The 24,528-nt window shown below is 36.5% G+C and overlaps 2 protein-coding genes and 1 non-coding gene across 5 annotated transcripts in view; 1 reads left to right on the top strand and 2 right to left on the bottom strand.

Moving 5' to 3' along the window:
* Window positions 1-395: 395 nt before the first annotated feature.
* TRNAY-GUA (transfer RNA tyrosine (anticodon GUA)) lies at window positions 396-488 on the bottom strand. The gene is made up of 2 exons: window positions 452-488; window positions 396-431 (listed from the first exon to the last, which is right to left on the bottom strand). It is a non-coding gene; the product is annotated as a tRNA-Tyr (tRNA).
* Window positions 489-6,372: 5,884 nt separating this feature from the next.
* Window positions 6,373-16,435, bottom strand: VCPIP1 (valosin containing protein interacting protein 1). Its single transcript, XM_070940508.1, has 3 exons — window positions 13,528-16,435; window positions 8,990-9,076; window positions 6,373-7,658 (listed from the first exon to the last, which is right to left on the bottom strand). The coding sequence occupies exons 1-3, from the start codon at window positions 16,193-16,195 to the stop codon at window positions 6,784-6,786; spliced, it is 3,630 nt and encodes a 1,209-aa protein (XP_070796609.1). The 5' UTR covers window positions 16,196-16,435; the 3' UTR covers window positions 6,373-6,783.
* A 7,139-nt stretch (window positions 16,436-23,574) lies between these two features.
* SGK3 (serum/glucocorticoid regulated kinase family member 3) overlaps window positions 23,575-24,528 on the top strand; it is a 32,591-nt gene continuing 31,637 nt past the window's right edge. For 2 of the 3 annotated variants that reach the window (XM_070940507.1, XM_070940505.1), the window contains exon 1: window positions 23,575-23,679. The gene's annotated coding sequence lies outside the window, so the exon portion shown is untranslated. Of the gene's footprint in view, window positions 23,680-24,117; window positions 24,360-24,528 lie in introns of those variants that run through there. The other variant, XM_070940506.1, reaches the window with a different exon arrangement.

Raw genomic sequence — 24,528 nt, 5'->3', positions numbered from 1 at the left:
AGTAAGAGGAGAAAGGTGGCGGGATACTGGAGAGGTTGGCGAGGGAGGAGGAGCTACTGGCGGGCTCAAGCTCAAGGGCTGCTGGGAAGGCGAGTCCTTGCCTCACCGAGGGCGAGAGAACATGAGAGTTTTCCACGTGTTTCCATCGGGCAGCATTATTGCGTTAGCGAATGCGCTATTTTCCTTTTTTCCGCACTTGTTTTAAAAGAAAAAGGTGAGGCGCATTTTTGGTTTATTTTCGGACTGGCCTCTTACGCTGGCTTGTATAAAGAGAACCGCTTCATTTTAAAGTATGCTTTCCCAATAAACGTTAATTTTAATCAGGGAGGATAACAAAAGTTTCACCCATCTGAAATGCCAGTTTAAAAATTAACAAATGGAAAGAAAAGTAAGCCTCCTTCGAGCCGGAATCGAACCAGCGACCTAAGGATTCCCGTGCGAAATTCCGCCTCTACAGTCCTCCGCTCTACCAGCTGAGCTATCGAAGGGACATGGAATTTGCTTGTTAATGCCTGGCATACAGATGTGCGTTGGCATTAATAATGTTGAGAATAAAAGTTTTAAGATAAGGCCACGGATACAGTTTTATCTTTAATCTCTGTTCTGTGGCACCTGAAAATATATTTCCTGACGAAAAGTATGTATCTTCCCTGTAAAGCTTTCAACTTTTCGATTCCAACATAACGCTGATCAACCACTGAACTCGACAAGATTTGCTTTCCAGTGAGCGTACGACCCTAAATCTAGACATGTAAGCCGAAATAAATATCCCTGGCTTTAGTTCACCCTTTCCGCTTTTAAGACTGGGGGTCAAATAAAGCAGCCTCAGATAAAGCACTCGATTTGGCTTCAAAACTGTGCGGCACAATTCCCAGATCCATAATGTACATTTTAAAGAAGACCGGTTTTTTGTCTTTCTAAAAGCAGATATATAAAACAAAAGGTGTCTTTCCCAATAAATATATCTGATATTCGTTGTTATTTAGGAACAAAAAAGTTTAATTGACATACACTACATACTACCTAAAGAAGAAGGAAGAAATCACCCATTAAAAATTACTGCTTTTTCTAAACCTATATTTAGAAACCCAGTTATCATTTAGTTGTGATTGAGCGGTTGCAATATTTCTAATACAGAGCATAGCTTTTTTAAAAAATATATATTTTTCTGAGTTTTTAAAATGATCTCCCTATGTATGCCGGTAAATCTATAATGTTATGTACATTGTAAAAAATGTTGGTTAAGAATTATGCCCGATTAATCAATTAATGATTGTTACAATTTTGAGGCAATGGGTGAGATGGACATGTAATCTCTAACTAGGTCAGTGTTATCCACTTTGCTGGTATACTTTTCTATTTTAAGGAAGTATGTCAGTGATGCCAAAGTCAACATATATACAATGTTGAGTAGAGTAAACCTACATGTTTTCTTTACTGTTAGGATCTTTATTACAGACTCACTAAGTGGTGGCCTTCGGGTCTACACAGAAATTGTTAGAAATTTTTTTTAGTGAAGTGGCTGCACATAAGTGATATAAATATTAATTTTAAATATGATTTATACGGAATATTGATATTTGCCTTTGCTTCCAAAATAGAAAAGTTAGCAGTTCCTTCATTTGCTTTTTGATAGGATATCTTTTAATTTGCTACCCTAAAGACACTAATGACTCTCTATGTCTGAAATTAGATTTGAAAGCTAATTAAGTATTTTAATATTGCAGTATAATACCACTGACAAAATACATTATTCTTCACAGAAAGCATCTGCTATTCCAGGGGTGTCAAACTCAAGGCCTGTGGGCCAGATGCGGCCCGCAGGTTGCTTAGTTCCAGCCCGCGGGGCTGGCCTAGAAATAGCAAAGGACAGGCTTGCAGTGCCTCTGCTAGCCAAAACAGGGCGCAAGGGGGCCATGTGCGGCCCTCTGCATCCTGTTTTGGCTGCCAGTGTTGCAGGAGGCCGTCCAGGCCCAAAACGGGGCACAGGTGGGAGATGCAACCATCCTAAAAACATATCAATTGCCCCAGTTTTGATCACGTGACTGTTGGGACACTGCAATGGTCATTAAGTGCAAGGACCAGCCATGTGACTTTTTTCAGTACTTTTGAAACTTTGAACGGTTCCTAAATGAAGGGTTGCAAGTCGAGGACTAGTTGTATGTATATTTTTTTCTTTGAGCTCAGGTCATCATACTAAAAAAATTAAAAATTTGTTTAAAATTAAACAAATTTTTAAAAATATTATAAACCCCTCCCAAAAAACCTTCCACCCCAATTTCCACTAATAAGACGTGATACAATGGTAAATAGCCCCTTAGTTCACAATCCTATAATTTCTCTCGCATATTCTTCATGCATAGTATGAAGTATTCAGTAATACTTTATTATTATTGAATGTAGTTAAATTTAAGATCTGACAAGTATTTTATGGGTGGAGACAATCTAGAAATTATTTTAGGTATGATTCTCCAAAAAGGAAAAGTAGGATATACATCTAGATGAACAAATCCACAGGCCTATTTTTGACCACACATCAACAGTCCTCCGAAAAAGTTATTCTAATCTACCTAACTTCTATATGTATATCTGTGCTCTCCAATTTATAATGTATATGAATTTAAAATAATACATGTGATTGTATTGTCCAACTAACAAATTTCCGAATTAAAATGTCCCTAAATAACTGGCATTCTGAAACATAGAAACTGAAAAGTCTACTTAGGTCATTCCCATATACAAAGGAATTTGCCTTGATGAAAGGCATGGAAAGTTGGCCTATAATAATCACCTCAGTACAATAACTTGATACAAGGACAAGGAAAAAATTGTTTGGCTTAGATTTTTAATATTGCAATCAAAGAAAATTCAAAATACTGTACAGTAAAATGTAATATAATACACAGTTATAATACACTATTATTACATTACAAATTAAAAAAACAAATTAGTACAGCAATCACAAATAAAATTCAAATGTGCTGAATGGCCAGCATTGTGAACATGGTATCATTACTACTCTAGTTTAATTCAATATGTAAAGCACTTGCCATTTTAAAAGATATCCTAAATATATACAGTGCTAATGCTTAATATACATTTTTTTAGAAATCCAATTACTTCCAAAAGTGCACTCTTTTCTGGCAATAATCCTCAATAAAATAAAATCTAAAAATATCAGTTACAGTTCAATCTTTTGCTACAATCATGGGGGCAAAGTAAGAATTCTGACTTAAAGAATTTTAAATGCAGCACCTTAAAATGTAAACGACTGTGAGATATCAATAAAATTATTGGAAGAAATATTTTTGAATACACAACTCCACCTATCAGGCTACTGATGAAGTTCTAACAACCAGCATATCAAACTTATCTAAAAGAAAAATCAGTATAGATTGAGATCTTGTGTTGTACGCTGAGCTGAATATGGATATGGTGGAACAATCATCAAAACACTTTGCTAGACTTCTGTATCATAATTAAATTCTTTTCTGATGGGAAAAAAATAGTCACTTTGATCTTCAAAAAGCTACATTTTCCATATAGCATTATTACAATAAAAGTATAACAATGCTCTTCTGTGTTCTTTACTAAAACAGTGAATAGAAAGCATAACTCAGGAAATCCTATATTTTATTTCCTATAACATACTGTTATTTTCAACCAAGTGACTAGAATTTTTGTTTAAGGTTGCAGAAGAAAAATAGAACATAAGAAATATTTTGCATTTTTTTAAATCAGAATCTTCGTTACTTTTTTTTTATTTTGTAAATAATGAGTACAAATCTTCAAAAGTTAAAGAAGACATAGTCCGACTCCAGCACATAGGATGTTATTTTTAATTGCACATGGTCTATGTTTAAGTTTCCAACAAATACAGAAATGTAACAAGGGGATATAATGTATCATAAAATCATTTACATTTAAATTAAAACCTGCAAAATGCCTTAATGCCAGCAATTTCTAAAATGCATTTTATTTTATTTGCATTTTTTCCTCTGGTAACACAGAGGCTATTCTCTTAGTAAACCAGTACATTGAATACTGCCAAGCTTCTGTTGTACTAATATTTATATTATTATTTACAAAGAAAATTGCTTTGCTATTTAATAACAAATTTGTTTTACCTGAAAGGAACAACAGTCTGACTTCAAAAAATCATGATCTTCCAATTATCAAACTGGATACCATTCCCTTCAAGAAAACTGTGATACACATATATTTATGCTACTTATTTCTTAAGGAAATTCAGTTCAGACATCATTACTATTTCTTTTGCCAGATCCACCATTTTTCTCCATTAATTATTTTTGCATTTGATTAAATCATGAAACAGGCAATACTACAGCAAGTTATATGAACGTAAGCTTACTGAAATTCAGCAGTTTAGCTGCAACAAGATGCTATTACAGTCAATGGTTTTGAGCATATATTTGTGCACCTCAGTCTCATTAACTTTGATAGGAATCAGCCTACACTTTGTGTGCACAGTTGTAATATTAAACCTTAATATGTAATGTTTACCAAGCATTTACAGATGCAGCAGAAAAATTCACATAGCTCCTAAGTCTTTAATAGTTAATTTTTTTAAATTGGGCGTTTCAAAAATTTGTTGTCACACAAAGGAAAAGATACAAAAATGAAGAATGTATTCTCTGCCTAGAAAAAAAATTAAGAGAATTCCCTAAAGAAAAGTTTCTACAGAAAGAATTCTTAACTTAGTCAAACCAACCAGATTAAAATTAAAAAGCTACTTGTGCCTTTCCAGCTTCACAACTTATCCTATTCATACATGAATTTTCAGTAAGTGATACTGATCGTATTCTGTTTATTCCCTAGAATCATTATTCTATTTCATTACCAAAAAAGTCACTAAACTGTCAAACCATTTCAACAATTTACATTCAAATCAATACAAAATTGCCAGTTTTTACTCAGTCCTAGAAATGTAAGCCCTATGGAAATGCTCATTGCCAAAAAGTATTTTCTTCACAACAGCTCTAGCACCATAATTCCAAGCATTGTATAACAGAAGCCATATTTTTTAAAAAGGATATCCAGTGTTGATGTCCTGTTGCTCAAAAAAAGCGCTGCTGCTTTCTTGTTTATATCAGCCAGCTTTATATTCTGTTACATGCTAGTTTTGAAATTCATTATGAACTTAGCCGATGTCAGAAATACTTCTCACCCTATGAATCCCTTATGAATGCACAACTGGTTTCTTGGTGTCATGGCCACATGGTTGTGCATTTGCTAGCAGTTTGTAGTAGTTTTCTGATTATGCAGGCATCTTATTCTGTATGGCCTGGATCAATTTTAAAACTGTATGTTGACATATTTTACTTCTTAAAGAGCAAAATTATATATTTAAAATTACTCATTCATGAAAGTATGGTTTGAAGGCTTTATACACAAATAGTGCAATACAAGATAAAATCTGGAGGATTCCCTCTTAGGAGAAAAGACAAGTGGTATGTAAATGCATAAGATATTCAAGTGAAGTGAGGCAATTGTTATCTCTAAGTAACTTTCCCACATAAAAAAATAAGCCTTCCCTTTTGGGGGGTATTTAATCATAGCATTCCTTAGTAATTTTGTGTGATTGTAACTGCAAAAAGTTTAAATATACTTTAAGAGTACAAGTATTTATACTATAAACTTATAGACAGAAAAAAGTCATATGTGCCCAAGCCCTGGATAATAACTATGAACTTAAGATTTATTTCCTATACTTTTCTATATTGTCTTTCACCCTTTCAAGTTTATTTTTATCAGATGTAGTAGTAATAATGCACATAAATAGAAATATGCGAAGAGGCAAAAAGTGCAACATTAGTATCAACATAAACTTCTGCTTTACTGAAACAAACAGTGTCTCTTTCTTAAAAAATAGATCTGGTGAACATGCTGCTTAAAGTGGATCCAGTTTAAGTAAAGTGATGTATTACAATAAAAGCTTTAAGTATGTCTTAGGTGTAAGGAATTTAAAAGAAGTTTTTATTAATTCACTGCAAAACCCGATGAAAGTTCTGTTAAATTTGATTAATCCAACATAGGAAGGGATCACAGATAATCAGCGCCTACTTGTAAAATGTTCCTGAATCAAATCAAATTCTTATTATTCTGTTCTTAAAATGCTTGCATTTTATTGTCTTTGACCATGTAAAAACATACTATAGCATTTTAGCAACTCAAAACAAAACATACTATCACTTGCCAATAAAGCAAGGAATTATAGCTCAGATATCTTTATTTTATGTTTCTTATATACTATCTTCCATATCTTCCTTTACAATTTTAAAGAACTATCAGTAAATGTACTTCAGCATTTTGACTTATCTAACAGATATAAATTTGATTTCAAATGTCAAGTATAAGCAAATGTTGTTTAATGAAATATGGACCACTATCTGACAAACAAGTACATTGTCAGGTTTTATTTTCACATATCAAACTGAAAAAATATCTTAATGATTTCATAGGGGCTGAAGGATTAAGACTTTAATGGAATAAAAATTACAAAAAAAAAAGAGATAATCCACAACTACAGCAGATATTTTTTTTTCTCAGTGCTTGTTCTAATAACTAATATACAGGTAACTGAGAGCTAACCTGGCAGCAGAATGTCAAATTAAAGGTTACTGTCTATCATACACTTGCTATCATGCAATGAGTAACATATAATCTTTGAAACATACAAGATTCAATGACTAAATTAATGTGGTCCAGCCAACAAACTACATTTGCACAGTAATCTATTGTTGATATCAGCTGTTAGACTTTTCATGAATGATCCATTGGCTCAGTTGTATTAGTGATTTCTGCATCTTGGCTATCCATCTCTTCAGGGTCTTCAACAGAATTTCCTTTTTGGGCTTTTGATCTTGTGGAGAATGATGCCGCTAATGCATTTGACATGTTACTATCAGTTATTTCTGTATTCAAACGACCACTGCCACTTGATAAAGTAAATGATTCAGTTAAACTCATTTGAGGGCTCTTTGTTTTAACTGATGAACTTGTTGCCTCTAATTTCTTTTGAGAAAAATCGTTTGTTGCCAATTGCTCTGTATTTTGATCTCGAAGATGTCTGTCCATTGATGCCTGAATTGAAGAAACCATTTCCTGCAATTTTTTCCGCTGTGCCTCAATTAAATTAGGATCAAGTTGTCTACTATCTCTCATTGTTCCTACTCCAGGAGCTATCCGTATAAGTTCACTATTTCCAGAATCACCTGTATACATGGAAGGGTCCAATTTAGCAGAATTGGTATTGAAATCTGTACCTGTATTTTGCTTTCTTCCAAGTGGAGTTTCCCTAACTTTTGGATGAAGCTGCTGGCTACTGGCTCCACTGCCTAGAGAATGGCCTTTTCCTTGAAATGCAGTTACATTGTGGAGTTGCTCTGATTTCTTTTTAACTACTCCACCGCTACCTAATTTTAGCAGTCCATGCGAAGGACTTGCTTCCCTGCTTCTTGAAGAAGCTTCTGCTCGTACTTGATTTAGGGCCTCTTTAACCAAGTCTTCCACATCAGAACCTACAGGGAAATGACCAGCAGCATCCACACAAAGTTCCAATCTATCTTCCGTTGCATTGTATACAAAGGTCTTGCCAGGCAAGTGTGGAAAAGTACAGTGTTCACCATCAGCCAGACCTGCAAGTGTAATAAAAAATGCATATTTATGACTTTTAATAAAACTTATCAAATTATGAAATATAAAAAGTAAGATATTATTTATATACCCCAAATACATTCAAAAAATACAAAATGAAAAAGAATAGAAGACTGGCTAAATAAGATTCAATGCCCTAGTGAAATGTGCATGCGGACTTTGCTCTTTAACATTGACTTTAAATCTGGAAATTTTATATAGCCACAATAAAGAGTATATAAAAATACATACTTCGGTTAAATCCTTGGGTATTTTGCATAAAAAGTACAGCACATAACAGAACAAATATAAATAAATCTTAATAAAACAGATAAGTATGTCTTCTTGAGCAAATTACTATTTTACATTTTTCCTTTTTCAGAAAGAACACAATGATAGTCTAAACTTCAATAAGAGGCTATTAAGAATGTGTGATAGACAACCTCTACAAAACAATAACAATATGCAATATTGGAAATGGATAAATTTTAATTAATAAATTGTGTCCATTAAATTAAGGTGAAGATTATCAAAATAAAACATCTAAAAATGGATTCTTCATTTTTTCTGAGCAGAGAAAAGATAGAGGGAGAAAAGTATCAGGGAAATCCAGTTCTAGCGCCATAATGAGTGGCGCAACAGACTAATGCTACTGTTAAAGATAGTATTTAGTTTCCAGCTGCCTGCAATTACTGCGAGTTCAATTCTCATCAGGCTCAAGGTTGACTCAGCCTTCCATTCTTTCTAAGGTAGGTAAAATGAGAACCCGGTTTGTGGGGGCAATAAGCTAACTTTGTATAAAATATACAACAGTATGAAGGCTACTGCTTAACGCATTGTAAGCCGCCCTGAGTCTTCAGAGAAGGGTGGCATATAAATCAAAAAAAAAAAAATCAGTTCCTGTTCTTCCCTTATAAAGTTTGTAGACAAATATATTTATGGGATAGGAAGCAATGTGGCTAAGGAAAGCAGACAATATTATCTTGCAGCTTATGCCATCTTGGACGTTATACGTCATTAGAGAGACATATAATGTCTCTCTCACCTTAGCAATAGCAGAAGTGACAGATAAATCTTATTACCAAATAATATCAGCACATCTAGTCTTCAGATCCTTAAGTTTTACAGTAAATTTGTCTTCCATTTTAATTCTATCACAAAGTCCTTTTCAGTTCTTGACTTGAATTCATTTTTCAGATTTTGGTTCTAGATCAAGAACTTCAGCATTCATATAATTAGACATATCAGTCTAAGGTAGTTAACACCAAAGTGTTAAATATATAAAGCACAGCATGGTAGAAAAGATACATTAACATAAAATTAGAAAGTATACCCATTGTTTTCTTCATTATATTGTAGAATACACCACCCTGCTGGAACAGATGAGGAAGCCCCTTTGCATAAGACCAAACATCTTCCCCTGTGAATACAAAGTAAAAATTGATTTAAGAAACAGAATACGGATAACTTTTTCAGTTATACCATGTTTTCTAAAAATCAGGATGATGTGCTCTCTTAATTCTTTATTAAAAAAAGTAACATTGGAAATCGTGTCTTACACTGTATTTTAACTGCAGACTGCCTTCGAAAACCTTGCAAAAAGGAAGACATAAATATTTCAAATTAATGCATGATACAGATATGTAAAGAAGAATTCCACTTCTAAATGTCTTGATTAGGCACTTGCCCTCTTGATGTTTCCTCTGAGATCTGGACCCTACTCTGTTGTTATTCAGAACAAGTGTTTCTTCACTGAGGCATTTGGCAAGGGAAAAGAAGACCCTTTACTTCACCCCATCTCATCTGTCTCACCTGTTACCTTTTGATTTTATTACAATTTCTTTATTTAATTGTTGCAAACTGCCCAGGATTGTTGGGAGTTCCAAATGCTGTCAAACATCATCCAGAAGTACAGTCCAGCTAAATTTCAGCATGGTTCAGAGAGAGGACAGAACATTCTGTTGTTCTGCAGAACACTCCATTCTCTATCAGTGAACTTTGTAAATCCCAACACTCTACAGACACACTAGGACTGCAACCATAGTGCCACTTCTTGAAGGGTCATGGCTGCTATATGCTACTAAGGTTCAGCACAGCTATTTCAGGCATGCCCAGGAGGCATTTGTAACAAGACCAGCAATTCCAGGAGAAGTATCTTTTGTATATTAACAGATTACCTGAGAAAACCCTTGAAGTGCTTACTGTATGTGGCTGTCTCAAAGTTAGAAGATGCAGAACATGGTTCACTTTGTCTACTAGAGCTACAAGTTAGATAAGGAAATCAAGAAACATCCCAAAAGAGAATGGCAAATCATTTCTATATTGCTTCCAAGAAAACTGAATGACTATGTCCTTAAAATCATGAGTCCAATTTAAAGAGACACTACTTTTAATATACTCATATTCCATCACAATAAAGCCCATTTTAATTCTATCCTACCCCATTTCTCCTACTTTCACTATATTTTAAAACTCACCACATACAGGGCTAAACAATAAGAACAATTTTCTGGAAAAAAATTCAAGAAAAAAATTCAAGAAAAATTGATTGCACTGGAATAAGCGTTTGTCTTCTATCACAGATAAGTAAGAATATTATTATCTTCTAACAGTGTTTTAAAACCAAACCATATCTTTGTCTTCAAATTATTGCCATTCTACACCATCAAGGTCTATGGCTTCAGTCAAAAATTCCATCTTTCTCTAGTTAGATTCTATGCTTGAAACTGCCTTCAAGATTACTTAACATGTCACAGTAAATGTAGACTATTCACAGGAAACAAAGCTTTACTAGTTGTCCCAGGCAATTTAACTAACAAGTTTTGTTAAAAGGCATAAGCTTCCAGAGTTTATGAAGGACTAACTATAGACTCTCCTCCTACAATGTCAGGCAATTCAAGAATCTGTCAAAATATATAAACATCTGGAGATGAACCATTTTAATACCATATTTACTTGAAAGGAATATGATTCTGAATTTGAAACAAATCTCTCATTCCTCTAAAAATATTAAACAGAAGTTATTTTCGTGTCTCCATATTACATTCACCCTCAATCTAAGATGACCTCTTATAAAATTCTTTTTCAGATACATATGGAACACTTTCACATTTGTAAGAGGAGATACTTATTTGTAAAAGGAGATACTGATTAATCCAGGAAACAACCCCTGACCTACTGTGACCTAAAAAGGTCACAATAATCCCTTCCATTGTTAGGCTATTCCCAATCCAATCTGTAGTGAAAACCAGATCAAGGGCATGACTTGCCATTTCTGTGGCACAATGGTATTCCACTTAAAAAAATCATTGCCAAGCCTTCCACCAAGTCTTAAAACTCACATTTAAGTAACTTGACAACATTTTGTATGCAATTAGTTAACACAATTGACACAGTTCAGAAGTAATGAGAAAAGAATGTCAGCATGCCTGTATTTATTTCAAACTTAAGACTCTTTCTTGCCTTTTTCTTAGTTGATGCATACAAGGAGACATATAGTTTCTGCTTTTGAACAATTTCCTGTTTTGTCCAAACTTTAGTAAATTAGCATTACTTGAAACTAGTTAACTAAATAATGGTTTGATAACATGATTTGAAATAATCCAATTTTAATAATCCAAAATTTAGATATAATTGGTCAATGTTGTTAGTTTGAATAATGAATAATAAGAATAAGTCCTGTTCATATATAAAAAATAGAGCATACAAAATTGAGTTTTGTACAAAGTATTTACTTATGCTTGATTTGTAATGTTTGAGTCAGGCCACTCCAAAATATATCATTCGGTATAACATATACCAGTCTGATGCCTCCAGATGCATCGGACCCAACATAATAACCATTTGTCTGAAGTGGTGTAGGGTTTCCTGCCTAGGCAGGAGGTTGGACTAGATGACCTCCAAGGTCCCTTCCAACTCTGTTATTCTATTTCTATTTCTATAATTATTATAAATGTTTCCAATTCTGACAGTAGTAAACCAGATTGGAAAAAACTATCATAGTACATTCACTTTTCATACATAGTCAAATGCATACAGCCACACATATATTAGATGCACTTATTTATCTTCCTCCTCTCCATTTTTTCTATCATATATCGAAGTATTGCAATTTATGTTAACCCAATTTTCAGACTTTTTTTGTTTCTCTCTTATCCACTTAGAAATATTAGGATAAGGAAGAAACATTAGATACCATATTTAGAATAAGGAAGGATACCTGAGGAATTAACTTTTTCCAAGGGTCTCTATCCATCCAATTAAATTGAGCAGAATGGGCATGCTACAGATCCCATCAGCCAAAGAGTGTCAGCTGGCAAGGATTAGAGACAAGCATTTTCTGCAGTGCCCTGCTGTATGAAATATTCTTCTTTCAGAGTTTAGAATGGCCCAACCTTATTAGACTTTTGTAAGACACCCAAACCTGTCCATGTTCCCCTGCCTGCGGTGCTGAATATGTTAAGGGCCCCATTTCCAAGCTGTATTGCTAACTGGCCAAGTATCTTTGTCTTATGTATATTTAATCTCAATGTTTTTAGTGTTTTTATTGTTTTAAAAAGTTTTTAGTATTTTTAACTGTAATATATTCTTTGAATTTTAAGCCGCTCACAGTCATTGGCTGAGATGGACAGTTATAGAAATTGAATGAATGAATGAATGAATGAATGAATGAATGAATGAAGCAAGCAAGCAAGCAAGCAAGCAAGCAAGCAAGCAAATTACTTTCTCTTCCTTATATCTTTTCAACTTGCATTCAAGAGGAAAAGTTGATTCCAGGAAAAGGACTGAATTTTTATTGACAATATGTCTATGGAGATTCTCAGTCATCCAGGTCATTGAAAATATGATTTTATTTGAAAGAATAAAATTGTTCTTCTCATATACAAGACAAATTGTTAAGCTTTCAATTCATTACACGATGAAGTTTCACTTAAAAAAATAATTGCACTGCTTTATTTATATTGCCTGGATTGGAAAGTCCATTTTAAATTAAAGAACACAGTGTCACAAGGGGGGTAATAAAAGGAAGAACATTCTTGGAGGGTTTTCTAGAAACCTGAGGCCATTCTAACATTATCCAAAGGTGTTTTTTTTATTGCAGTAATATAATGCTTAAGACACATATATCAATCAGCTTTCTATATCTCATGCAGCCTGCAACCAGTTATAAGAGCTGCAAAACATTAAATTAATATGTTAACATCACCAATTAATTTAAGTGAAAAGATTTCTAAAACATAATTCCTAGTAGTTTTGGCCAAATAGCAGATAGTGCTTAATACAACAAATAACTTATGTTAATATATCAATTTTGTGAATACAAATTTAAAGCAATTTTCAGATTTAAACACATATTTTAAGAACACTAATTCTTAATTCCCATGGAGTTGAATTCCCTATGAAAAATAATATAAACAATAAACATGCCCCATGTTGTACAATGAACAACAATGTACAATGTACATTAATATTATACTTTAAACAGAGAAAATTTGTGCTGAATATATCAGAAAATATTTCAATACCTGACATTTATGAGCATTATATCAGTGCTTCATAAACAGCATTCAAGAAAAAATGAAATAAAATAGGGGGTTTTGTCTAAATTTGCAACTAATAGTTTTTCAAAGTTTCATTAAGGCAGTCCTTCTCTAAACAGAATTATTTCAATGAGTTCAATCAATACAGGATTTCCACATTACTTAATATTAAAATGCTCCTAACCTACAGTAACCAGTATGGTAAAAGATAGAAAAGAAGTGTTTTTATTATCACTAAAGAATTTATCTGGACACTGAAAATTTCTAGCTGTACAAATATTTTTATACTTATACTCTATACTTATAAAGAAGGAGATTAGTATTGCCTTACCCATAAATGTTGCAAGAAGACACAAAGAGTACATTTCCTTGTCTATTTGCTCTTGAAGTTCCTTAGAAGAAATTTTGCTAGTAACAGCAATATCATCATGCTTCACAACATGAGCTGAGTGTACTGAACTAGCCTGGTTACTATCTTCCTTCCCTTTAAGAATCTCTATGGTTATTCTATCTCCATGTAGCAGAGGAACAGGTTCATTTTCTTGCCCTTCCTTAGGTGGCAGTAGCTCCTTGGGAGGAAAGCCAAAGCGAATACATTGCAAATGTGGAGGAATATTAAATTCTCTAGCTATGCTTTCCTGCAATTCTAGAAATGTTGTAGTGGATTTCAAAGTGAGCATGGTCTGTCGCCCATCATTTGTTGTTATACGAATTTTCTTTTCTTTCGTAGATATTGGAGAATAAGGAGTCTTGGTGGGAGTAGCAGGTGCAGAGGATGACCCATCAGGAATAGTACCGGGAGACACAGTTCTAGCTGGGCCTTTTTGTACTTGCTTCCATTTTTCAGTTTTTCGTTTTTGCATTAGAGGTGCTTGTTCTGCAATGTTTTGTTGAATAGTTCTTTCAGTTTTACTCATATTCAGTTCTTCTTTGTGCAGTGTTTTTGTTTTCTGTCCAGTAAGAATAATTTTGGTTGGAAGCTGAGATGCCAAATCTTGTCCTTGTTGCATATCATCAGCTCTTCGGGCATGAGCACTATCAATGTTTACAGGAGTGTAATCATCAGGGTTCTTTTTGGCTGTTTGATGCAGAATTGTATTGACAACTTTCTGGACAAGAATCTCACTCCCAAACTCTCCAGGAAAGTGCTTAGTAACAAGCTTCATTGCAACATCATATACATTGCTGTTCAGAGATAGATCACTTTCATATTGGAACCAATACACTGTCTCTCTTACCACTCTCCCACCCCACTCTAAAGTAATTGGGAAAGCTTCAGGGAGATTGTCATATTCTTTGCCTTCCCAATAATGTTTGAATCCACAGCCACATTTGCCACCTGTTGATCTAGTATTAGTTCTGTCCCCATCCAAATATACAACAGAGCCATCACTTCTCACACGACGCACCAATGTGCCATGACACCAGTTACAGGCAGTCAGACTACTCAAACTGTAGTCTGGTACTAATACATCCTTTACAGGATTATAGGAACATACCAAACTGTTCAGAGGAAAACTGTAATTTTTATCAGGTCTTAACTGACCATGGGTACTTTTTGCAAGATTATACAGCTTCCCTCCTGGAGCTAGCCATTCTGGAGGAACATGAAGTTCTGAAAGAGCACAACAAATGAGACACTTGTGAAGTCGGTTGTCCATAACTGCCTTTTTAGCAGCTGCTGTAACATCTTCAGGCTGAACTCCTATCACACCAGTCCGCCGATAGAAGTACTGATGTACATCAGCTACTAAACTGGGATGAATGCCATGCTTATCCATAAAAACTTCCTCCATGGCTGCAACTAGCCTCATCAAGTATTTATCATGCAAACTTCTGTCTCCTCCTATCACACAGCTACCATCGTCTTCCAATTTGATATACTTTTTAATAAGGTCTTGAGGCACTCCCCAAGCTTTAGGAAGTAATTTCATAGGCAATTTAGGCAAAGCAGCACCTTTTATTCCAACCAGAGGAATATAATGATTACGCCCAGAACTACTCCAGGCAATACAAATTGGTTTGTTCAGCATGCCATCTTTCCCCATGCATTTTTCTTCTGGTATCAATCCAGGGAGAAATGTGGCAGAATAGTCCCCTGAGCTACGCATTCCACTCAAGGAATCCAAGAGAATGATGGGCCGATGTAAAACATTGGCTAGTCCAAAAATGTGGATGTTTCGAAGACCCATCGGTACACCCTCAGGAGGAATAAATAAGGGGTCACATTCATTGATTATGTCTTCCCATTCTGCCGCATCAATAAAATCATGAAAAAGGGCTTTATAGCGGCTGAGATTCTCCATAAAGTGCTTCTTGAGGTTCTCCCGCAAAGCATGCCAGAAGAGTTCCCTACCCACCAGTGCTCGGGAAATTGCATGGACTAAACAATGGCCATCACCATCCACATGGACTGGGATGAGGCACTCCTGGCTATTATTAGCCTTCTTAATATCCTCCAAGGTGTCCTGCAAGTACAGGAGGCTACCAGAGCGATCTTTGCCGTATCCTACAGTGTCAACATGCTCAGGCTCAATAAGAAAGGCACGGTCCCCAAGAAGAGCACAGTCAAAAACATCTCCTTGGTTCATCTCAGTTAGGAGTTTAGCTTTGCCCGTCTGTTTATCCATGCCGTAGCGGGCCAGAATGGGCGAGAGCAGCTTGCAGTGGTAGTTTGACAGGCCCATAACTTTCACCAGCTCGGTGTTCTTTCTAGGGGGCCCCGCCCCACTCACTCCTAGCAGTGCGTTCCGCAGCAAATTGTGCAGCACCAAGTCGGGATCCGTCACCTCCTCCACTCCCAGCAGCTGCCGCTGTTCATGACGCTGCCCACAGTCCGTGCACTCGATGCTCCCGCTGCTTAGAGGCCCGTGCGCCGGAAAAAACAGGCGCGCCTGACACTTGGGGTCAGGACAAGTGCCCGAGAAGATACGCCGGTCCTTCTTCTTCGGGACCAGCGCTGCCACCGGCTGCTGCTCCTGCTGAGGCGGCTGAGACATCGCTTCGCGCCTCCTCCTTTGCCTGCCTGCGGCTCGTCTCTTTTTTTTCACTTCTTTCGGTACGCAGCCCCTCACAGCTTCATCCCCGTTTTTCCACCAGCACGCACAGAACCTGACAAAACTCGCCCTCTTCTTATTACTCGGGACAAATCCAGCAGCGAACACGTAAACCTCCGGTACTACCGCTTACTGCCTCTTCACTACCGTGGCCGTTGCCCGCGACGTAACGGCCTTTCCCCTCCCTCCTTCCATGCAGACGGCGCAAGCGCAACTGGCTAAGGCAGATTGGAATTGTAGTTTTCTTTTCCAAGGAAACCAAGCGGCGTGGTATCGAATGGGGGTAGTCGGAAACTACTACTACCGGCATGCAACACCGTACAGGAAAAACTCGAGGGGAGAGAGAGAGAAAGAAAATGTTTTTCAACAAAGATGACTGGGAAATGTAGTGTTTCCGTTTCAAAAAAAACATTGGAGCTTCTACGAGAATGGAAACTGAAATGAATGTTTCCTAGAATGCTTTGCTGTTGTCTCGTGACTTTTTTTCGTGAATCGTAATTTGACGTGAAAAAGTTGTCTAGCTAGTACGAAAAACATTTTTCTCTTCCTCAATCGATGTGAAGGGTATCTAAACCGGCTTAACTGTTTTACCAATCACTCAAGAACTGTTTACTGAATTCAGCAGCCACTATTAAGGCAAAGATAATTTTTGTACTACCTTTTGTGTGTTTTAGTTCCAGTATTTATTGCAGTTCCCATCAGAAATATATACTATAATACCGGTACTCAGGAAACAGTTGATGAAGTAGATGGTAGTCAGTCAAAGCATATGCAATAATATATTAATCCTGCCACAGAGATATTCCACAAAGCTGTTTATTAGATTGATAAGCAGTGTAGGGTAGAAATGAAGGCCTTAAAAAAGATATTTATTAGTATCCCACCTTTATTATTTTTACAAATAACTCAAAGCAGCGAACATTTCCAATACATTTTCCTCCTATTTTTCCCACAACAACGCTGAGTTGGGCTGAGACAAAGTGACTAGTCCAAGGTCACCCAGCTGGCTTTCATGGCTAAGGCAGGAGGGTTTCCCAGTTTCTAGCCCAGCGGCCCCCAACCTTTTGGGCACCAGGGACCAGTTCTGTGGAGATTTTTCCAGGGACCAGAGGGGGCGTGATTTCGTGTGCTGCCTGCATCCCATGGATGGGGCTTCCCTTGTTTGTGTGGCCCAGTTTCTGGCATGCCACGGACCGGTGCTGGTCCATAGACTGGGGGTTTGAGGACACCTATTCTAGCCTATTCCTTAACCACTAAACCAAACTGATTTCCTATTCACATGTCATAATGTGCCTATATTTATGAAGACCAGAATCATGCAGGCAATGGCTTTCTCTGTGCCATTATGGAAGTGAAAGTTGGATTTTGAAACAGGATAGAAAAAATATTGATGCTTTTGAATATTGGTGTTAAAGAAACCTCTTAAGAAAATCACAGCTAGCCAGAAAATAAACATAGATTATGGAACAGGTCACTCTAGAGTACTCACTCAAGGCGTACATAATTATCATATTTTAGTGGCATTATGCACCCTTTGAGAAATCTATAAAGATCGGAAAGATGGGAGGATAGACAAAAGGAGAACCAAAATCAAGATTGAGGATTATAGTAGTAGTTGATGCACAGTGGAAGATTTGAAGGACCAGGCTGAAAACAGATGGTTTTGGAAAAAAATCTATGAAGTTGCTAAGAGTTGACACCAGCTTGATGATACACATTCATCTCTGTTCAGTTCAAAATTCTCAGCAAGCCTTGAAACTATAGATTTAGATGCTATTTGTTGAAACTGAATAATAAACAGCGAGCCATCCTTAAGACATTGTCTTTTTTGTGGACATTACTAAGTCAAAATAGTTTTTCTTTCAAATGCTGCCATTGGTGTCAGTGTTATGATGAATAAATTAGGTTAGGAATGGGCAACTTTCTTAGCCAGACAAACATCAGTGGAACCAGACACAGTTTGACGGGATATATTTTTATAAAGTATTAACTACAAATAAAAAAGCCAATATCATACTTTAAGAAGGAATGGGAAAGTATTTTTTCAAAATAATTTAAAAAGGGATGTCATAAAATGGCTTTCAAAAATATTTCAGATGGAGTTGGGTTTTTTTTTGCTTTTTCAGTTATGTTTCTCCATATATTTGACAAATCATACTGTTTTCCAGCAACATTGTGGTTTTTAGTTAGATGTATAGCTCCAGCTCAAGATTCAAAAAAATCCCATTTAAGCCTTTTTCCAGTTTCAGTATGTCTCCACCTCATTCCTGTGCAACACTCAGCAATGTAGAGTTACTGTTTGCATGCTATCCTTTTTAACCTGTTTTTTTGTTTCTTTTACTTAAATATTGTTTTACTTTTGCAAAAGTACTTTTACTTTTGTGTTAGTTCTTCAAAGTCTTTTGATTCATCCCTCTTATTGTGTATGTTAATATAATTTTATTAAAGACTGCCCTTCCCATCTGTGTCCACCACTAGTTGGCTGGGAATTATGAAAGTTTAACAGATTTGGAAGCATCACACTGGAGAAAACTCAGCTTAGTACAGGTAGTGTTACTTGTGATGTTATCCCTGGGTCCCCTTCGGCTTATTCTTTTTGTAAGAAGTGAATGAATGCAAAATGACAGCAAAAATGTTTGTTTCCGTCGCTGCTGCTGCTGCTGCTGCTTCTTGTGCCATATCTGTCATCGGACGTTGGCGATCATGTTGGCAATCTTATTTTTGTCAACAGCCATATGAAAAAATGCTGCTGAGTTTTGTCCAAACCAGTCCCTTAGGTTTTGAAGCCATGATGTTCTTCTTCTGCCTGGACCTTGTTTCAATCTTTCCCTGGAGGATTAAGTGAAAGATGCCGTATTTTTCTGGGTATCACATCACATGTCCAAAATATTCTAACTTTTGCTTTTTAATGGCTTTGATTATTTCCCTTTGCTTTCCCAGGCGGCTTCTTACCTCCTCATTTGTGATTTTGTTAACCCAGCTTATACGTAACAGTCGTCTGTAAATCCACATTTCAAATGCTTCTAGTTTCTTCAAGTGGTTTTCTGTCAGAGACCAACTCTCTACTCTGTAGAGCAGGATAGAAAAGATGTAACATCTGACAAGCCTGACTTTCAATCTTAGGCTTATGTCATGACTGCAGAAGACCTTTTTAATTCTGAAGAATGCTGTTTGAGCTTTCTCTATCCTTGTCTTTACTTCACTGATCATGTCCCAGCTTTCATGTAAATTAAAACCGAGGTATGTGATTCCTTCGCTTACAGGAAGCAATTGATCTATCATGAGGCATCTGAGTTTTTTACAAATGAAGCCAATTCACAGTATCATGGCAATGAGGCCATTTGCTTTGGCAGTATCTAGGCCAGTTTGCCTGGAAATAATATACAGATGTTTCTTTGTAGGATAGCAGAGATACAGTTCTAGATAACAGAAGGATTAGACGTAAGTGGCTATAAAACAGTTATAATCCACGCCATAGTGTTCATACTATGCACTTGATGGACTTCATTCTACTCCTTATTCACACACAGAAAAATAATGTTATTAACTTTATCAAGGCTACTTTAAGCACAATGTACAACCAACTGAGCATAGTGGTACTGTATTAAGAACAACAATAAGCCACAACATGTATCAATGCAAGTTACTTAATAGAAATATGACAAACATGAATATGGTATGTGCAGGTAAGGGACATTATTATATTCCAAATTCTTTCTTAGAGGCAAATTAAATGTACTAATCAGCAGTCTGAAGTAGTAATCTTCAAGGTAATAATACAAATCTCTGTTTTGGGTTCTTTTGTGAATATATTCAGTGATCTCAAGAAATAAGGATTCTATTATCTCTGAATGACCTTGTTTGTTTTCATATAGATTATTTCTTTTCCTTCTCCTCCCAACTCCCACTCTGCTGCTTTTCTGTTTTACGCAATATAATCAAGAGAATTAGCTGGCAGATTCTGTTACCAGGACACAAAAGAGCCAAGAATTCCATTAGGAAATTATGAAGAGTGGCTGAATCTTCTCCCATCCTCAAGAATGTAAATAAAGAAAAGTATTCTCAAAAGTGTGCTAAAGACAGGCCTCCAAATAATAGTTTCTCACTCTTGTGTCAAGTGCCCAGCAAGAGAAAAGGCAGTATCTTGAAGACGTAAAAATGACTCTATAAAGGAAGCCACACTCAATCATATTACAAGTTATAACTGTGCTATGGCAGATACAGTATTACCTTTGCCACTCAATTTGGACAGAAAAATCATCATTATGTTTACTCTAACCCTGGTATCTGGTGACACTGCATCAATAGAAGCCAAAGACAGGAAAGACTAAAATCTATTAGAGTCATAAAATCCTTATTTAATTGTTAGGATGAGCTAAGCTACAGAAAATAACACAACTTGTTAAAGAAGACACTGCACAGCTATTCCATATGTTGGGAATATGATTTCTCTATATAAATATATCTCCGGAGAACATATACCAATAGAGGTGTTTGAAACAAGAATATTTTAAATCTTGGAAAAGATTATATAATCTCAGGTTATGTGAAAAACGAGAGATATGAAAAATTATGTAAATATTAAGATAGGAAGAATACCAAAAGGAGAACTCTTGCTGAAGCAACTTCTGCTATCCAAAATGGAGAAGCCCATTTTTCTGCACTGTTCAGACAGACCAATCAAAGAAATGCTTTACAAGCCTTGATACAGCCTTGTCTTCCAGGGCAAGGCAATTGCTATGCTATAATATGACAAAGGATTGCACTTGCAAAGTCTTCCTCGTGGAGGTATTCAGCCCAAGTTTTCAAAGAGTAACTTTGTGCTTCCAATGCTGCCCTGCTCTTGAGGCAGGATTATGGCAAGACTGATTGATGCTTTGAAAAGAGAAAAGCTTTTGCCCCAGCTAAATAATTGTATATTTTTGACATTGAAAAATACCATACGATTTTCATTTTAGCAAGGTTTAGTGTTCTGTTTTCAGTCCTAAAAGAAGAAACATATCAACTTACTCCCTTTGCAGACAGGTTTTGCCCTTGCCATTTGGAAGCAGTTGAAACAATGTGTTGTGCACTGTTATACTGTCTTTGTATTGCTTTCCAACTTGAGGTAAGTTTACTGTGGACTGGGTAATATCCTAATTCCAATTCAAGGTAACTTTGTTGTAAATCAGATAAATTATATATATCGATTTTCTTCACAATTTTAATCATGATAGTATTTTTATAGTTGCCAAACTCTGCTTTGTAGCCTGTATTACTAGCAAATAAATGATGAAACCTGGAAATTTATCGAATTCTTTTTATTATTTTCAATGTGTCTGCTATTGCTGTTGATTATTATCAAACTGTTTTCAGTTTATTAACTACCTGATACAAATTGCTTATAAATTGGGATAATAAAATTCTTTAGGTTAATTTGCTTTTTGGTCATGGAATACAATAAATGATCTGAACTGATCCAAAGTGATAAGGATGCTATATTCTAATTTATAAAATATATTTATACTTAGCTTTTTCCCTATATTGACTGCCAGATTGGCACTTCACAATTAAATAAATGGCTCAGAGATATAGTAATTCAGATTCAGATATATGAATCTATTTTTTGCTTTATCATAGTTTATTAAACTATAGCTTATTGGTTTCACATAAAATGAATTGAGATGCTTAAGGGAAATGTTTTGTCCTTTGGGAAAAAAGGACGTGCGAGTACTAATGAAATGAAGAATTATCATGGCTCAAAGGATCAACATCCAGTTATACTGTACATATACAAAGCATTCCCCAAGGTTTGTAGATCCAAACTACTTGGTGATGAGTCTATATATAAAAATATATACTTTTCAGTTACTATCTAACATACCTCAAACAGTCAGCATATAAGCAGCAAGTAAACTCAACTCTCCCTCTCACTATGATGTTATCTACTAGCTTGGTAACAAAAACATCTGCAAGAAATCAGAGAGCATCTAGAATCCAGCGTTACCTCAAACTTTTTACCTGTATAAAAGAGACCATATTGAGAGGGTCAGAAAGTAAATTGGGGAAAGCTAGCACAGAGCGAAGAGGTATTATCTTAAGCTCTCTTTCCTGTTTTTCAGTTTACTAATTGAGACCATCTTCAAAAGCTTTCCTCTGTCTGTCCCTACAACTAAGAAACCAGCTTTACCTTTGAGCAGTGGCACAGCTACTTTAGGCAGCTCATTTTGCATGGCATTAAACCATTATGTCTTAATTATTACTGTATCTTGCAAGAACAATTAATGGGGAAGAACGTTTGAATATTCTGCTTCAGATACCAAAGCACCCAAACTAGGCTTATATATTATCCAGTTTGATTTAGGTAGAGAGAGTCCATCTCATAGTACAGATGTTCTTTGGTCAGCACTACTGAGCAAAGTAGGTGGGATGAAGAACTTGCAGAAATGTAATATTTATGGGACTTTTCACCCAAGAGGCAGCTTGCTGTGTCTAGGCCTTGGACCTTAAGAAAGAGCAAATGAAAGTCTTTGCCATATGGATTCCAAGATAATAAGAGTACTATTAGTCAAGTCCTAGACAAAATGTTCAAGGAATGGTCAGCAAGCAAAACCCACATGCTGTATTTTGGATGCATGATGCCAGCAGAAGATGGTCTAGAAAAAATATGCTGGCAAGGTTGAGGGAAAGACAATGGTTAAGTTGGATGATATGGATCAAAGAGATTAATGTGTTGTCCTTGGAAGAGATACTAGCTATTATTAAAGATGAAACAAAATGGGGAGCATTTGCCAACAGGAGTTGATCCCAATTCAATGGTAATAAAACAAATGAATAAGTGCCTTTATTTGTTGCTTGCAATTTTGTTTTAAAATGATCTATCTGGATAATTATCAAGTTTTTTTCTGGTGCTATTTAATGCAAACTGCCTTAAAATATATGTAAACGGATTAGGTGTTTATCAATGAAAATAAAAAACGTAAGACATGGAATTCTCTTTGTCATTTTTAAAATTTCTGCTGGGGCTCTTGCGCTTTTGACAATCATTGCTGATACTGTATGAAGCTATTCTATGGACTTACTGCATTTTGCCTATGGGACGGTCCTTGACGGTGCTTACCGTACTAAAAACACACAGATTTTTTTTTTTAAAAAAAAGATACCAATTTCCCAGGCTCTGAACCTGAACTACTTCGCAGCAGTTTCTGCTTTTGCCAACAAAAGCAAGAGCGCCTTAGTCGTGGCAGGTATCCGCCAGGGGGCGAAAGGTCCTGCCGAGCTCATGTCAAAGTCACATGAATCCAACGTTGGAACGCGTCCTCGAGTGACCCTGGCGCGGCTCTTGTACTGGGAGAAAGAAACCTCATGGCGTCTCTGGCTGTTGTTCCCACAGCAGCCGGAGAAGGAGGAGCAGCCGCCACTTCCCGGCCCGGTGCAAGGAGAGAGAGGTTCGTATGCAGGGGCAGAATTTTGCTGGTCTTTTTTTTTTTTTTTTTTTGTTCCCGCGCTGACCAGAAACCGCGGTGAGCGAAAGCTTGCCCCCCCCCCACTCCAAAGGGTGGAGAAAGCAAGGCTCCACCCTGCGCAGGCACGGGGCTAGGGAGCGATTGGGCGCGTCTCTCCTACAAACCAGCTAAGGGACGGCGCCCCGGGTTACGGCGGCTTTCTGACGACCGCGTGAGGGAGGGAAGGAACGTCTCTGCCTGGAGTCGGGAAACCTCATCAAGCCGAGAAGCTGCCGGACTCGCCTCGGGTGGTTTGTATTTGAGGCGCGCCCTCTCGGCTTACCACGTCAGTAGAGAAACAGCCCCAAGCGGCCAGTCGCGCGCAGTAAAATATATATATATATATATATAATAATAATCGGAACAAGGAAGCGAGAGCGATGTCAGCTTGAAAACGCTACGAGTCTCTTGCGGTAAACCAGCGTGCTTTGGGGCTGGGAAAGAGGAAAGAAGTTAGGTCGCAACCGAGTTACATGCAAGGTCTCGCAACCCTCCACCCCACCGTTTGCTTGCTTGCTTTTGAAGAAGCGAAGTAAAAAGAATCCCGTTCAACACGGGACCGAGTTATTTTAATTTTCGCTGTGAGTTAAGGATTTGAATTGTTCAAAATTTCCCGCACGCCGGTAAGGTCATTCCGTTGGTTGAAAAGAAGTAGAACTCTGTGTAAATGCCAAGTGATTCTTTTTTTTTTACTGCTAAACAAGTCTCAGCAATTAGTGATGCGAGATGTTTGATTCTTTACTGACCCTAAAAACCCACTTAAGTATATATTTGACCCTACATCTCCCGAGT

The sequence above is a fragment of the Pituophis catenifer genome, unplaced genomic scaffold, assembly GCF_029215685.1.
Source record: "Pituophis catenifer annectens isolate HBS135680 unplaced genomic scaffold, rPitCat1.0.hap2 SCAF_3, whole genome shotgun sequence".
Classification (NCBI taxonomy): domain Eukaryota; kingdom Metazoa; phylum Chordata; class Lepidosauria; order Squamata; family Colubridae; genus Pituophis; species Pituophis catenifer.
The sequence above is the reverse complement of the archived record's forward strand: the minus strand, read 5'-3'. Positions and strand labels throughout refer to the sequence as shown.